This window comes from Echeneis naucrates, chromosome 12 (assembly GCF_900963305.1).
Source record: "Echeneis naucrates chromosome 12, fEcheNa1.1, whole genome shotgun sequence".
In the NCBI taxonomy this organism is placed as follows: domain Eukaryota; kingdom Metazoa; phylum Chordata; class Actinopteri; order Carangiformes; family Echeneidae; genus Echeneis; species Echeneis naucrates.
The window spans coordinates 4,048,939-4,065,406 of NC_042522.1; the positions used below are offsets into that span (position 1 = coordinate 4,048,939).

The 16,468-nt window shown below is 42.1% G+C and overlaps 1 protein-coding gene across 5 annotated transcripts; it reads right to left on the reverse strand.

The window, feature by feature from the left end:
* Positions 1–1,016: 1,016 nt before the first annotated feature.
* Positions 1,017–12,491, reverse strand: slc25a25b (solute carrier family 25 member 25b). Of its 5 annotated transcripts, none has more exons than XM_029515493.1 (11): positions 11,891–12,491; positions 11,703–11,860; positions 7,046–7,172; positions 6,686–6,773; positions 5,763–5,874; positions 5,059–5,217; positions 4,814–4,966; positions 4,619–4,726; positions 4,009–4,176; positions 3,773–3,923; positions 1,017–3,507 (listed from the first exon to the last, which is right to left on the reverse strand). In XM_029515493.1, the coding sequence occupies exons 1-11, from the start codon at positions 12,039–12,041 to the stop codon at positions 3,323–3,325; spliced, it is 1,560 nt and encodes a 519-aa protein (XP_029371353.1). In that variant the 5' UTR covers positions 12,042–12,491; the 3' UTR covers positions 1,017–3,322. The 5 variants fall into 5 exon arrangements, with proteins under 5 accessions (XP_029371353.1, XP_029371350.1, XP_029371354.1 ...); XM_029515490.1 differs by adding an exon at positions 6,178–6,213 and having other exon boundaries at positions 11,703–12,491; XM_029515494.1 differs by lacking the exon at positions 11,891–12,491 and adding an exon at positions 9,052–9,238 and having other exon boundaries at positions 11,703–11,812.
* Positions 12,492–16,468: the final 3,977 nt, after the last annotated feature.

Genomic DNA, 16,468 nt, shown 5'->3' on the forward strand with positions numbered 1-16,468 from the left:
CATCAGAGACATGCAAAAACTGTTGTTTGGAGAGCTGAGGAGCTGTGGACTTTTGATAAAAAAAAAAAAAAATCCTTCCTTTTGTTATTGTACTTCACTTGATTCAGTATGTAGAGATCCTGTTCACACTGGCATGGATGTGTTTATGCTTGATAGTCAGCTGTGCTTATGGATAAGCAGTTTTTGCTGCTAATGTGAACAAAAGATGAATCTTTGTTGTTGTTGTTTGTTGAATAATAATAATAATAATAATAATAATAATAATAATAATAATAATAATATCAATTCTCTTACACAAGCTATTATATGAATAAATTGTGCAATATATATAAATAACTTGTAAAGTCGCACCATGGCCTATGTCAATCAATGCCAGAGAAACGCTGATTTTTAAAAATCACATGGTCTGTATGTTCTGCAGAGGAGGCGGTCTTGGTAGCTAATTAATCTCCAGGTAAAAAATACAAACCAGGAGAAGCTGATGGCAACTAGAAGCAAAGACACAAACTACCATGATGCCATGCCAGTTTACAAATTCACATTCAAAACTCCTTTTTTATGTTTTCATCGAGAGACTTCCAGTTGCAGAACATAGCATATTGTGTGCTTAATATTGGACACTATGGGCCTCCATACTGATCCATCTTCTCACTCAAAAGCAAACCGAATACCTCAGGTATCCAGTACAACTGACAGATCATTGTTTCAGTCATTCATCCTTTCTGAAAGAATAAATAAATAAATAAAGTAATAAATAAAATAAAGACAGGAATTAAAGCAGAGGACCTTAAAGTGCATCCAATGTCCCACACTCCACCTTGTACAATGTTCAAGTGCTTTTATGTCAGAGGCTTGGCACACAAGGCATTCATAGGAATCTGGAAATAGTCAGGCTAAAAGTGCTTCCTCTGATTGGCCGCATCACCACGTGGTGTAGTGTAGTAGTAATGTAGACTTACATCATAGAAAAACAACATGGCTGTGAAATACCCCTTCAAGATCCAGCTTTCAAAAAAAAAAAAAAAAAAAAAAAGTCCTTGTCAGTAAGTTTCTCCTGTCAACAAAAAAATTACACCTGGGTCATGGTAAAGGTGAACATGTTGACAATATAACAAATGATTTACTATATAGTTGAGGGATAATGGAAGTGAATGCCAAAGCAAAAGAAGATTATATTGGTATGCGATGAAAATAACTGTGTGTCAAACGATACAAAATAAGGTTTGATTTATACAATGTAGAATCTTAAAGTGATTTCACTTTTGCAAATGCAATTCATTGTTAGTCAACACTGAAAAAATGTCCAGTAACCTGTTTGAGGATCAGATGTTTTCTATCTGACAACACACTTTCATCTTTCCCTCAACACTCCTGAGGACGAACATTATAAAGGATAGATTTAACCACCTGTTTCTGTAAAACTAGGATCAACTGGAAGGAATTATAAAAATGTCATTCAAATCCAGAGGGTTGCTCTTAAGCCTAAAAAAAAAAAAAAAAAGAAAAAAAAAAAGAAAAACATGACCTCCTTTGCAGGTAAACACACTAACGCCTCACTGAAACTATAACAATGTAAAGAATTCTATCTTTAATGTTGTAGTGTAAAGGTAGCTGCTGTTTCTGAGCCCCTTAGACTCAGGGTAAAAGGTAGCTACATACCTTTAGTCTTATTTTCTGTTGTTGCTTTCACTCAGTTTACTGACTCACATATGTCTAATGACTTAACATCCAATCAACAGCTCTGTTAGATCTAATGAAATTAAAGCCAGGCTACATCAGGGTTTTTTTTTTTTTGCTGCTGCAGTAGCAGCACCTGCTCAGGTTAATGTTGGAAAACTTCAGATAGATGTGCAACTGACGGCACTGAGTAAGTTCAATGACATTATTACTGCTCTATTTATGTGCTATTATATTCTAACAGTAGCTGTAAAACACTGATCATCACCAGGAGACATGCTGTTTGCTGCGCTTTAGAGCTGCTGATGTAAGTGGTATCTTTAAAGCAATTCTTCCTCATGATACACTCAGCCAATGGCAACACTGCTCTACATATTTACATTAAGTACCATCAAACAAATCAAATCTGGTTCAGTAATTATATATATGTATTATATAACCTGCTCCTCAAAAATATCTTCTCCAGCTGCAATGGCACCCCTCAGCACAAACACACAAATGGAACCAACAACATGACTATAGTTATACAACTACAGTTGACCCTTACACAGGCAGCGTGTAAAGGTCATCCCAAAGGAAACATTAATGTGTTAAAGACAATAACAGGACAGGGTTCCCATGTGAGCATAGGTAGAGTGATGGGAGTGCTGGGTGGAGAGGGTCACTCTCTAAGGAAAAAACGGCTGCCAAGGTAGTTTGAAAACAAAAAGTCAAAGAAATCAAATCGTAATGTTCTAAATAAAACTATCCACAAACTCAAGTTTTTGGGAATTTAGTTTTCTCTTATCAGTTATCTGCATGAGACCCAGGCACTCAAAGTCCACAGTGATGTCTGTAGACAAGAAGCAGCACGTGAAATCTTAGAACCTTGTAGTAGAAACTAGTTTTACTAACTTTAAAGTGTTGGCACAAACAAAGCAGTGGGACAAATTTAAATCAACATGAACAACCACATTAAACAAACAAAGGAATTTACATACCAGCAGAAGATTCACCATTGCTCTGTGCACCGCAAGCTACGCACCCAAAATGCACTAGGAGAATTATACAGGACCATCAGTAAACCAGTACACCTTCAATGAAATCAATGTAAACTGGTGGTTTTCCTCAAGAAAGTGAAAAGGTGCTATAGTGATGTGATGCCACAGTGTGCACATTTTCAGTAGATGAGGTTTTATCTCCAGCTCCTGCCACCTTTATAGTTCAGGTTTAGGTTCCTATCAGACACTGGGTTTTAATGCACAATGTTCTCTAATGGGTGCTTTAGCTTTAAGCTGATGCATGACAATAGGCCAAGTTGTTGTGAAAAATGCTGTAACTCCATTCACCATGGCTACCCCTAGGACTGAACCTCTGAATTGCTTGAGGAATGATTAAAGCAACACCAAACAATGGAAATATATCCAAGATTCAAGTTAGGATTTCCTACTTCCAGAAAGTCATCAGTCATTCAAGTCATTCATCTTCCTCATCAGACCTCTGGCCTCTTCATTACATCATCTCACTTTTATCCTTTACACCTGGAAATTGATTTGAATAATTGAAATGTGTAGAATTTCCGCTGCTTGTTTCTTAGATCCAAATGATCATTCTTCAGAAAAAAACAAAGCCTTTGGCGCCTCATTTCTGATTTTTGTCTCCATCCTTACTTGGACTGCACCCCCAGGGTGATCTTAAGGTACTCATATACCACGTAGCTGATGCTGACAGATGGAATGACCTTCATGAAGTTGGGAGCCAAGCCTCGGTAGAGTCCAGCAGCCCCCTCGGTTCTGACGATATGTCTGAACAGACCTGTCATGGTCATCTGAGGGCCCCCTTGCTGGGTAGCTGAGGGAGAGAGGAAATGCTTAACAAACATACAACAAGTCTAGGAACAACACATGCCCTTCTCATCACAGTAGCTTCTCAGACAGTTAATGACAGTTCACCCATCTTCAGCCACGAGAAGAAACTCCGCCTCGGAACAGAAGGTATCAGACCAGATTCTGTCCATCCGGGTTCCAAGGATGATCAAGAGCCAATGTTTCACAATAAAAATGCAAAGAATGCAATAATAAGCAATACAGCACAGCAGAGCTCTGTGGCAACCAACCTTGTGCCTGCATTCGAGTCCTAACCAGGGCAAGTGGGTAGCTGGCGAGCTGACCACATGTGCTGGAGGTGGTGCCACAGGCCAGAAGAACAAAAACCCCTGGATCAGCGCTTTCTGTGGCGAAGCGCTGCAGCCATGAGTTCTTCAGAGTCTGAGAGATAAGAAGAAGTGAGACTAAGCTATGGAATAGCACAAAAAAGAGTAGCGACAGTGATAACAACCACACAAACACACACCTCGTAGACAGCCAGGTCGATACCAGCATAGGGGATGATGCCCAGCATGTTGGGGATGTAGCCCTTGTAAAAAGCAGCTATCCCCTCCTTCTGGAAGATATGTGTGGCACAATCCAATATGCCTGAGTACTGACCCGTCTTCCTCAGGGCTAACCTTGTCTTCAGGACCTGAGGAAACAGGAAGTGATGTCAGGCCTTCTCATAGAAAACAGTAACCTTCATTTCTAGTCCAAGAGTCACAGAAAATCTTTCATACTTGCACATAGATTATCATACGTATACCGTGCATTAATCTTTCATATGAAAATAAGTTGCGTGTTATTAACCTCATTTACATAAATGACTTGCTCACACTTTGTGCATAACTGACGACCTGTGAGTCTGCGTGAAGGTCTGTTTCCCTCCAGATAAGAGGTCACAGTACAGTTTCACATCATGGGTTCAAGGCTAAAAGTTAAAATGGGCAGTCAGTCACAACACAATTTATTCCTGCAAACAAACATAGCGAGCTTCTACAGAACAGTTACAGAATGAACACAATCATAATGATCCACTTAGTTCATGTTCAATAGAGGTCTTGTTTCATTGTGTGTCTTAGCTGCTCTCTCACCTCCATAGGGTAGATGCTGCTTTGAGCTATTGCTCCAGCCAGAGAGCCGGCTACCAGTCTCTCTGTGATGCCCAGTGTCTCCTGGTTACTTCCTATTAGTCGTTTAATCTGACAGAGGAAATTAATATTTGTTAAGAAACAACACAAAATAGGATATAAGTGAATGTCTTCTCTGATCCAAAGCTTTGCTGATACCTGCTCATAGGCCATAAACTTAATAGCAGACTCAGGGGCAATTTTGACAACATTGATGCCGTTGCCTCGCCACAGTGACCTCACACCACCTTCTCGGATCATCTGGGAAAAGCCCCCTGCAATGTGCATGCTGTTGTTCTTGGAGGCATGAACCTGTGTGGGACAAACAGTCAGCATGGTCTTCACACACAGTACTTCACTGCTCCCTGTTGAGTTATTTGGTTAAGTTGTGTGATTTGTGTTACCTGCATGAGCACTTTCAGCCTGTCCAGTGGTGCTGTGCATGTTCGAGACACTGCCCCTGCTCCTCCTCCAGCCACTAGGTGACGCCACCACATTCCTGTTTGTTTCTCCTCTGCTGTAAACTCATCAGGCACCATCAAACTCTCCCCAACATCAAAGATCTGAGGAGAAAACAGAGGGGTCAGTCTGACACTGTTGTTGTGAGCCAGGGTTGGAGACAGGAGCCAGAATAGAGTCCATTATGACTCTTGGTATTCATCCAAATATGTCTTGTCCTGTGCACCAGGGGTATGCCACGTGTGCTTGTCACTGTCACAGCCTGGTGCATCTGCTGCACCTGATTCAACAGATTCAAGTGCATCCGGGAAATTATAAATAATCACAGCCAATCATAGTCATGGCATTCATCACCTTTAAATACAGGTCTATCCCATTGTGCATCTTTGACAAATAGAGCTAATCTCAAATAAACTCTGAATTCACATGGTTTATGGCCTTACAATCATCATGTTTTCTAACTTTAACATTAACAGATAGCACATTAACTCTATCCCACCCTAACTCTGTAACCCTTTTAGCACTGTAACATGTGTACACTGTTCATTGTCATAATTTCACAATGTAACACTGTAGCACTGCCTGAACAATTGGAATGAATTAGCAGAGATCAGCTATGACTTTACTGCTGTGCTGCAGCCAAGTTTACCGTGGAGTGTTTCCAGTAGAGGATGATCTCAGGGATGTTGCCTGCTGGATGCAGGAGGTAATAATCCCGCCACTCATTCCAGTCAATCGTCATTGTGCCATTTTTATCCATACTGGTGGAGCATGACAGAGGATATACTGTTATAAGCATGACAATTTCAGACAACAACAAAAAGAAAAAAAAAGCTCCTCACATGCAGTAATGGTGACATTTATTCTCACGACTTCCTTCCATTAGCTAAGGTGCACTGTGCTATAACAGGATACCTTCTGAAATCATCAAATCAACTGATCTTATAATTGCTTTGCTCTGCTAAAGTGATATTTGTTGCATGTTTCCTTTGAAACTGAAATGGACAATGCAGTGGTGATAAGTGAAGCACTGTCTGAGCAAGTAGACTGTAGAAGCTACTTACTAAACGATAGGGGCCCAAATATGGCCCCTCCTTATTCTGAGACACGCCAGAGAGAAGAAAAGACAGACACACAGGAGGTTAGAAATGAAAGACAAGGATGCCACTGAGCCACAACACTCTGCACTGGACACTTGGGTGGAGCTGAGGCAGCTGTGATAGGCTCAGACATGCCTGTTGTACCTAAATGTTTCATTGGATTTCATTGAAAAAATAAAAAAAGAACACCACACCATCATATTAAACTGCTCACACACTTACATGTAGAACTGCATGTCTGACCAGGAGTTAAAGAAACCAGAAATCCAGTTTATTTGAATAGAATATACTTTATTGTCCCTTTGAGGCAATTTGCCCTCCAATTTGTTAAGGCAGTAGCTGCCTTAACAGAAATAAATACATTTGTGGGATGTACCTGTTTCCTCTACTCATGCTTATGAATGTGACATAGTATAATATGAAGAAGGGATACATCCAACTTAAACTTTATGATCACCGGTTTCACTCTCACCTCTTCAGAATCTTCTCAGCCTGCTCCTCAGAGATGTTGACTCCCAGGTCCCGCAGAGACTGCATTATTTCTTGTGAGTCAATCCGACCTACACCACAGAAAATCTATATTTATCAGCCATTTTACATGCAAAGACCAGATTAGTTTTCTACCTGGCTGTCTGAGGTAACAACCCAGATGAATTTGAAGTCATGGTGGTTCCCACCATATGAGAGGTTATTTGAGCTTGACCCATCCCAGCCAATACCTGCTGGATCCGCTTTTGCTACATCTTTCTTGTTCTCTGACTTAATGCAATCGATGTTGTGTCCAACCTGTTTTTCAGAATGTCACAGCAAGCGAAGAAAGTGAAAAACTTACCATCGTTCTTTTTGTCCAGACTCTTGAAGACAAGGCGGAGTTTCTTCTCATGGTCTTTGAGGTAATGGACAAACTCCTGGAAGTCCAACTGTCCATCTAGGTCTTTGTCCCCTGCTTTCACTATTTTCTGTAAGAACAGAGAAACAAGGGAAACATTTATGGGACTTGTGTCTACTGAGAATTAAACAAACAAGACGCTCAAAGCACATTGCTTTATTGGCTGTAATCATATTTGTAAAATTATTCACTTCAACTACGTGAGCCAATTCATCTTAATTTTCAAGGGAGCTGTTTTACTTTTTAGACAGAGTGATGTGACAAACAGCAGCTTCCACAGTCTCCTCCATCTGTGCACTGTTGACCTAACCTGCAATTCAGACCACTTTATAGCCATCAGCTTATTTGCCATGTAAGGTAGACAAGAGCACTTTCTGCCAATACAGCCAGTTGGACAGATTTCTGTGAGCATAAGGTGGCTGTTTGCTGTCTGTAAGTGTGCTTACATGTTCCAGCTAAAGGGGTGGGGGGGGGGGTGGGGGGTGGGAGTGCAGGGTAGAGAGGAGAATCACATGTTTGTCTCACACTGAATGCAGCTGAGCTCTTGTAGTGACAGCAAAACTGGCCAAGCATAAAAAAATCCCAATCTGCACCAGTGTGTTGACAGCATGGAGACCAGTCCACAGACCATTGTGAAATGAGTTTTAATAATGAACAACTCAACAGAATAAAAGAATTTAGCCATTCTTAGTGCCATGCTGTTGTTTCAAAAGTCACAGTTATTACAGCCTGATGGCACAACTGCAGCAATGGGAGCTGATTCCAGAGCCTGTACTAAGACAACACCACCAACCCCCCATTCAAATGTGTTTTTGCCTATTACTTTTCTGATATCTGTTTAAAGCGCAACAGTTTGTAAATGTCAAATATGACTCATCTCAACACTGATTTTATCTCAAATGTTGATTGATTGATGTTCCACATAATCTCCATCAGCTGGGATTTGCACCAGCTACCCTGTATTGATAATGGATGGGTGGATATCAGACACACCTGAGTCTTCTGTCTGTAACAAACCAGGTGTGATACTGTGAAGGTGAAGGTGAAGTGAAGGTAGTTATTTAGTAAGCCAGCCACACAAACAGTCCACACAGTAGTTTACTTCCTCTGCATGGATGATGCCTGATATCCAGGATCTGAATTAAACAGCTCATGAAAGAGGCTTAGGCAAAGACCAGACAAACTCACATACCCAACTTCGCATTGAGTGTGTCTGTTGAGTGACACTTTCAAAGGATGATTCTAAGTCAGCAGTCCAGCACAAAGAAAAAAAACAAAAAAAACTTTGTATTTTAATTACAAATAAAAATCTGCAAGAGTGGACATGGTCTGTGAGACATGATGATGCATTTAGTTAGGTCTGAGTGTCAATAAGCTTTTATGCTCACCATGACAATGGACATGGTAGCATGCTGATGTTTCATACCTTCGTGGCGTTTGCTAATTTGAGCTGACCATAAAGTGCAGCTGAGGCCGATGGCAATGCTATTAATTCTGCAGATATCTGGTTGTAAAAATAAGAACTGAACAATAATACAATGACTGATGGCAACTGCAACATTCAGTTCTCATCAAATTCCGTGTTTCACTCAGAACCAGCCTTGGTTAAGTCTAGGTAACTAAGAATCATTGTCAACCTGCAAAACATTTTACAGGGCAATTTAAAACTGTTCAACTCAACTGATCGACAAAATTAGTCTCATCATCTGTCTCTTCATATCTGTAGAAAATACTATTCTAAATTCACTGGATAGTTGATGTGATTTAGTATGACATGAAAAACGGATTCAGACACACCTTGTTAAACGGTTGCACAGTAGATCTAACAGTAATTGTCCTGTCAGTGAGATGGCAGTGAAAGCTCTAATAAAAGTAAATGAAAGGACTTTTGAGCTTAATCACTTCCAAGGTCATTATGGTAAGAGAACTCAGCCACATCTTTACCCTACCTGTTGAAGATCAGTAGGAGGTGCCACCATGACTAATAATGTTGTCTTCTTTGGTGTAACATCACTCCTCCTGAAGTCTTTTCTGTCTTGGGAGTGTGCAGTGTTTCTCTGGAGAGCAGTTTGCTCTTCACTAGCTCCACTTTCTTTCTCTTCTGGCAAGTGTGTCTTGGCAGGCTCACACTGTAAACTGCCAAAAAGACTCTGTCTCAGAAAACGCAGCATTTTATCCAGCATTCTCAAACTGGGGCTTACTGCATCTGGGTGACTACCCTCCGCTCAAATACAAGGCCGACACTTGTGTCTGTCAGCTGAGGGCAAAGAGTTGAAGGCACAGCACATGTTTGCTAAGGTTGAGAATGTGAGCTTGCAAAGACGACTCCACTTTCTTCCAGCTGCACTGCCGCAGCTCGGCAGCTCCATGTCTCACCTTTGTACGAGAGCTGTTTCTCTTTAAAATTTACTTCACTGACTGATCCACACTCAGCTTCACAGGAGTCCGACGCAGTGAGATGAGAAAATTGCTCCTAACTCTGTCCTTGTAACTTCTGAGGCATGATTAGTTCTCCATTTATTTAGAGCAAAAACTTCACATTGTAAATATCTTATGAGAATAACTAAATGACAGCAGGAGCAGGAGACAGGATCTGCTACTAAACTGCCTTCAGTATCAGCAGGCAGAGAAATGCAGCAGGCAGAACCTCTAGAAACCTGCATCCTCACTGCAGCTGAGCCTGGCCAATCACTGCAGCTCATACTGGCAGGTTCGACTGTGAAGCCTCGGAACAAGCCCTTCAGCCAATGAAGGACAAGCTAGCAGTGTAGGCAATAATTTATGCCTTCAATTTTCTGTCAGAGTAGAATGGGACGGTGGGGGGTGAAGCGCAGGTTTTCCCTCCATCACTCCTCCCACACAGGAGAAAAATCTGCTGATGCTTACGCCCCCTCCCTTCCCTCACTCTATCTGAGTCATTCAAAGCACAGAATCCAACAGGCAATCCCATCCCTCCAACAACAAGCTCCGCAGCATTTTCATTCTCCACACATACTGGCTTCTCTCAGCTGGGAAAATGCAACATGACGCAGCAAATAAGGTTCTCCTCTACATTAAATCCTCAATATTTCCAGCTGCTCTTACTCCCACAAGATACCTCCACATTACAGAATTTCCCTACTCCCAAATACAGTAACTACAAACCATTCTTCTCTTACATGTTTTTTTTCCCAGCAGAGAAATATTAACATAGCAAAGGGACAAGCCCAACTCTACTCTATCAGTAGCTCTCAGCCCCAGCCCTACTGGATCCTCCTGAGGATGCAGTTACTTGCAGGCTTGGCACTGTGGCTTGTATGTCCATGGGCGCATTACAACCATTAATGTTTTAATTGATTGCAAGCATGACTCAATTACTAAGGAAGAGGAGAAACACATATTTGGATTGAGTCAACACATTGTATCTCCTTTGTTTTTAAGAGTTAGTTTGTTAACTATCTTTTTGGCAAGGGAAAAGATACAGAAGAAAGCTTTCAGTTGTTTAATGATTTAGGAAAAAGGTGGTTGATCTGATCAGTGTAAACCAAGCATTCAGGTAGGTTATAAAGAATTTCACAGTTCAATTAGCTAAATTACTGGAAAGTAGCAATGCTCTTCTTTGGGAGGGGGGTCCTCTCTATGGAAAAAGGCTCCTTATCCAATTTCAAATTCACCATTCATGCACACTCTGACAAGAAGAGGAAGTACACCAGTTAATGAAACTGCAGTTAAAGCTTTTGCCTCTGTGATTTTACTCTAGTTCATTTTGCCTTGAAATGAAACTTTATTATTTTAGTCTAAATCACTGAATGCAATATGGCTTAAATCAAAGCATCATTATACAGCTTTTTGAGCTATATTGACAATGAATGAAAGGGTCTCTTAAGTGATAGGCAATGATTTCAATTAATTAATTCAACTTAATTTAATATCGGCTCAAATAAGTTATGAAAATTAGGTAATGGTCTATGTGTGTTTTCAGTGCCCTCCAATGCAGGTTGATTAGTAAATGAACAAGTTGGTGCCACATCATTTATGAGTCAAAAAATGACAAATCTTCCAGCCAAATTTAGAATCCATTTAAAGCGGTACCACATGGAGCAGTATCAGACAACTGATTGGGTCTGTGAATAACCAATACACTTAAAATCAAGTGGCCAAATTGAATTGCAAATCTTTGGTGGATGGCTTTGAAAACATATAAAATGTGTTTCGTTTTTACTAAACACTAAATACTATTTAATTCGCCAACGTTTCTACAAAATTAAAAACTAATAAAACTGAATTAAACGACCTGTTCACAACGGATTTAAAGTAAACTAAAATTGGAGAGAAAAGTAACAAAAACAACCAAATTCTTGCATCTGTCCATTTCTATCGTTTACACGTTTGGCTCTGCGCCTATTGTGTTGCTTTTCCTTTTGTCACGTCCCTGTTGCTTTCTTTGTTGCACACCAACTCAACATCAGATGTCTTTTCTCTGAGCATTCCCCTGTTTTTAATATCATTATCCGCTTAAGTACCTGGGGACAAACTGAAACTGAGTTTAAAAAAAAAAACCGACAGGGACAGAGACAGTAGAAGAAAAAAGTAGAAGCTGGGCAGAACACTGGTCACCTACCATGAGATCACGTTCAGTGCGATGCAACCCCAACTTCTTCAGTCCAATGGTGAGGTCATTAATACAGATGCCTCCATCCCCGTTCACATCCAGGACCTGGAAAAGCACTTTGAGTCTGTGCTCCTGCTCCGGACCTCCACATATGTCACATGGGTGCGCTGGTTGGCCGGAGTCGGGGTGCCGGTCACCAGCTACAGGCTGTCTGGTGACCGGTGTAGATGGAGAAACCGACGATGGTTCCTCGACGTGCCCGCCTCCGCCGCCCGGTCCGACCCCAGACCGGCACTGGCAAAATACATCACCGAGCAAGGGGGGCATCAACGAGCCCTGCTGGTGCATCACGAACAGCCGGACACTGACGAGCCTCAGCGTGAGAGAGCTTTACACTTCCAGCCAGGGTGCCATCGTCACATGTCCCTCCATTTCTGCCTGCACTCAGCGCAATATAAGCAGCTGTAGGTCGGCGGCCGTTCGCCGCCTGTAGGCTCAAAACCCGACTTTTCACCGGATTTTACCTGAGACGAAGAAATAACCTTTCGGCACGGATTCCACGTGAAAAATTAACTCACTGAAAACAGTAAAGTGAATGTAGTCAGTGCCGGTGAAACCAGACTCTTGGATGTGTCACCTCCCGTAAAAAACTTTCACAGCGCCCACCAAAGGAGTTCACACTGAGCTGGTTTGCCGGACATCACGACTAAGTCGGTCCATTTATTAAACACCGTTATGGATAAAATAGCTCCTCTCGGTGTATCCGCGCTGTTAACCCACCGACCGCTGAGAGGAGAAAGCTGTTCCACTTTGGGAACCGGCGGCGTCGCAATCTCGCGGTGTAACGCGAGATTGCAACGTGACCACGTTGATTAGAGTTCTGGCTTCTACGTCACGGAGATAACTCCATTAGAATATGGACTGAAGAGGAATAATAAAAACTAAAAAAATCAATCATCTCATTAATCTTTTGATTTTTATAGCAAAATTTCACATCCACAAAGCTAGGTTCTCTAAATGTCGACCTTCCAACTTGATTTTAAGAACTACGTTGAATGTATAAAATGATTGACGATAAGAAATGTATGACCATAATTCAAGAACTATTTAGAGAATTCTTTACTGCCTGATTTTTATGTTAAACATTTATGTTACGTACCTATGTACCTACCTTTGTTTTTCTGTATTATTTGTCTCATGTTTATTAATTTATTTGTTTATTTTAGTTAAGATACCGAACTTGTTCTGGAACTTTGTTCCACTATGTCAACTATCGTTGATTGTAATTTATATTTTTTTCAATAAAGCGTGGACTGAGGAGGAAGGAGTAGTTAATGAAAATCCGATAATATGAAGCTCATCAGCACCATCTCTTGTTTAAAAAGGAAAATAAAACTTTCCATTGGAAGGACACGCAGTCCTTTACCTAAAGCTGACACTTTCTTCCTTTCTTTACCGTCAAATTATCAAATTAATAGGACACAGAAACTAAGAATCCAAAAACAGTTTAACAGCTCACAGAGGCATATGTTGTACGGCTTATCGGCGTATCCGAGGTCGTGTCGCGGGAGTAACAACTTCAGCAGGGAGCCCTAGACTTTCCTTTCCCCGGCCACATCGACCAGCTCTGACTGGGGGATCCCGAGGCGTTCCCAGGCTAGCGTGGATAATCTGTCCACCTGGTCCTTGGTCTGCCCTGGGGCCACCTCCCAAGGGAGGCGCCCAGGAGGCATCCTAAGCAGATGCTCGAACCACTTCAACTGGCCCCTCTCAATGCAAAGGAGCAGCGGTTCTACTCTGAGCTCCTCACCTTCTCTCTAAGGGTGAAGCCAGCCACCCTTCTGGGGAACGTCATTTCGGTCGCTTGTATCCGCGATTTCGTTCGGTCATGATCCAGTTCTCTTGAGCATAGGTTCATAGGAGCATTGAGGGTAGGAACGAAAATTGATCTGAAGCTTCGATTTCTCTCTTTTCGTTACAGAAAGAGGGCAGAACTAAATAATTTCCAGAAAATACACGAAGGCACACAAAATTATTCTCAACTGAGTAAAATTATCCAACCATAACCAAGTATCTAACCATTCTGTAAGCTATGTAATTTTTTTTTTTTTAGGAAATATACTTGTTTGCATATGTCAGCAGGCTTGTAAGTGACTGCATTAATAATTAACTGTCAGAAATGACATGAAGAGCAGGAGTGTGAGCTGGATGAATAGGATATTGCAGGATTTTTTGGTCTGATATGTTATACAGTGTGCAGTGTGATTAACATTGAGCTATGTTCTGTTACACTGGTAGATTTTGCAGAGTGGCTGCAACCCATCTGTATAATGAGCAAAGATCTGCCAATGATTTGGAAAGAACAGACAAATGGTGACCAATAACAACCACATAGTGTACAGTAGCTTGACACAATATCTTTAAAAAAAATCAAAAAACAGGGGAACTAATTCTTCTACGATCATAAAAATTTCCAGAGTCATGAAAAATTACTGAATGGTGGCAGACCAGCTCACACTGGAATTTTTAAAAAAGGAATGGGTTGTGGCCTCTGAGAAGTTTGTAAAGCCAACCACAGATACAGCCTCCAGAACCCCATTGACCTCGGTCTGACGGTCAATTTGTCGATTACTGGCGATTTCCACTAGAGATACAACATCCCGGAGGACATAGCGAAATCGCCGGGGATCAGCAGCCTTCCCAGCAAGCGGAGAAGGCGGCATAGAGACCGGAAACAGAAGCGGGGATGCCGGCCGGGCTCAGATGCTAGGCTACGTAAACACCCCCACGGGTTGTTACCGAACCTCTTCCTCTCCAACGCCAGATCCATCACCGATAAAATAGATTAACTGGAGCTAGAGATGGCCACAAATAGCTTTGTGCGGAACTATAGTGTTATTCTCATCACGGAGACATGGCTTCACCCGCTGATCCCCGACGCTGCAGTCGAGCTAGCAGGCCGCACGCTACACCGGCAGGACAGAACCAGTGACTCGGGTAAGAGCAGAGGTGGGGACTCTGTGTTTACGTGAACCGCGAGTGTTGCTGTAGCAGCAGGATTATTGACTCTCTCCAGATTTAGTGGCTATGGTAGTATAGTGCAGACCTTTTTATCGCCCAAGGGAGTTCACGGTAGTCATTGTGTTAGCTGTTATATCCCACCCGATGCTAACGTTAGCACGGCACTTAGCCTCCTGCTTGCCAGTGTAAACAAACAGCAGCTGGATGGCGTCTGCATTGTTGCTGGGGACTTCAATCAAGCGTGTTTAAAGACTGTGCTCCCAAAGTTTGTCCAGTATGTGGAGTGTGCCACCAGAGAGTGAATACTTTTGGACCATGTTTATTCCAACATAAAACACGCGTACAGAGTTACTCCCCTCCCCCACCTTGCTGGATCTGACCATCTCTGCCTGTCCCTCACATCCACCTACACCACCCTGCTGAGCAAGGCAGAGCCACAGCAAAAGATAATTCAAACCTGGCCAGATGGAGCCCTTTCTCAACTACAGGACTGCTTCCAACTATATGGGATTTATTGTCCAGCCACAATCTGCAGGAGTGCACCGACACCGTACTCTCATACATCAAAAACTGCGTCGACATTGTCATAAATGTCGATAAAAGGGTCAGGGTTTTTCCAAACCAGAAACCCTGGATGAACAGAGATGAGGTCATCCGACTGACAGAGTGGTGTTCAGCCAACAACCTGCCGCTGAACACTACAAAAACAAAATAAATTATCCTGGGTTTCAGGAGGGGCAGGGCTGACCCAGCCCCGCTGTACATCCATGGGGACTGCGTGGAACGGGTCAGCTCCATCAGATTCCTGGGAGTGCAGCTGTCTGACAACCTCTCCTGGACTGCTAACACCACAGTGATGGTGAAGAAAGCCCAGCAGCGACTCCACTTCCTGAGGGTGTTCAGGAGGAACAATCTAGAGGAGAAGCTGCTGGTGATGTTCTACAGAGCCATCATCGAGAGCATCTTGACATATTGCATCACAACCTGGTACACGGGGTGCTCAGCAGCAGACAGGAGAGCACTGCAGGGGGTGATCAACGTGGCCCAGAAGATCACTGGTTGCTCTCTGACCAGCCTAAAGGACATTGCCAGCTGTCGCTACCTCAGCAGAGTTGCCAGCATCATTAAGGACACTTACCACCCGAGCAGACACCTGTTCGACCTACTACCCTCGGGCCAACGGTATAGGTCTCACAAAACTCGGACAAACAAGCTCAAGGACAGCTTCTTCCCCAAAGCCATCACTGCACTGAACAATAATAAATGTTAACACTCTGCACTTTAACTTTAACACGGCTCATGCAATATCCAGTGCAATATTTTCTCGTGAATTACTCCTGTGCAATATAAGCCGATAACACATTCCACAGTTCTGAATATAATTCCGGCTCACATCTTTGTACTTTTTCATATTTTGCACATTTTATGTTTCCTATTTAGTTGTGTATATATTTTGATTATTTATCTTCTACATATATCTCTTATTTCTCATTCTCACTTCTACCTTGAAAGCACCTTAGAGCTGCACTCAAATCTCATTGTAATGTAAATTACAATGATTACAATGTAATGTAAATTACAATGACAATTACAATGACAATAAAGGCAATTCTGATTCTGAGCTATATAAGCAGGGAGCTGTGAGTTGTTGGTCAATGAATAAGCACCATCCTATCAGACTTTGAGAAGTCTGAGACCTTTTTGCTCCTGAACAATTTGAAGACACCAGTTGTTGAATTTTGAAACACTATTAC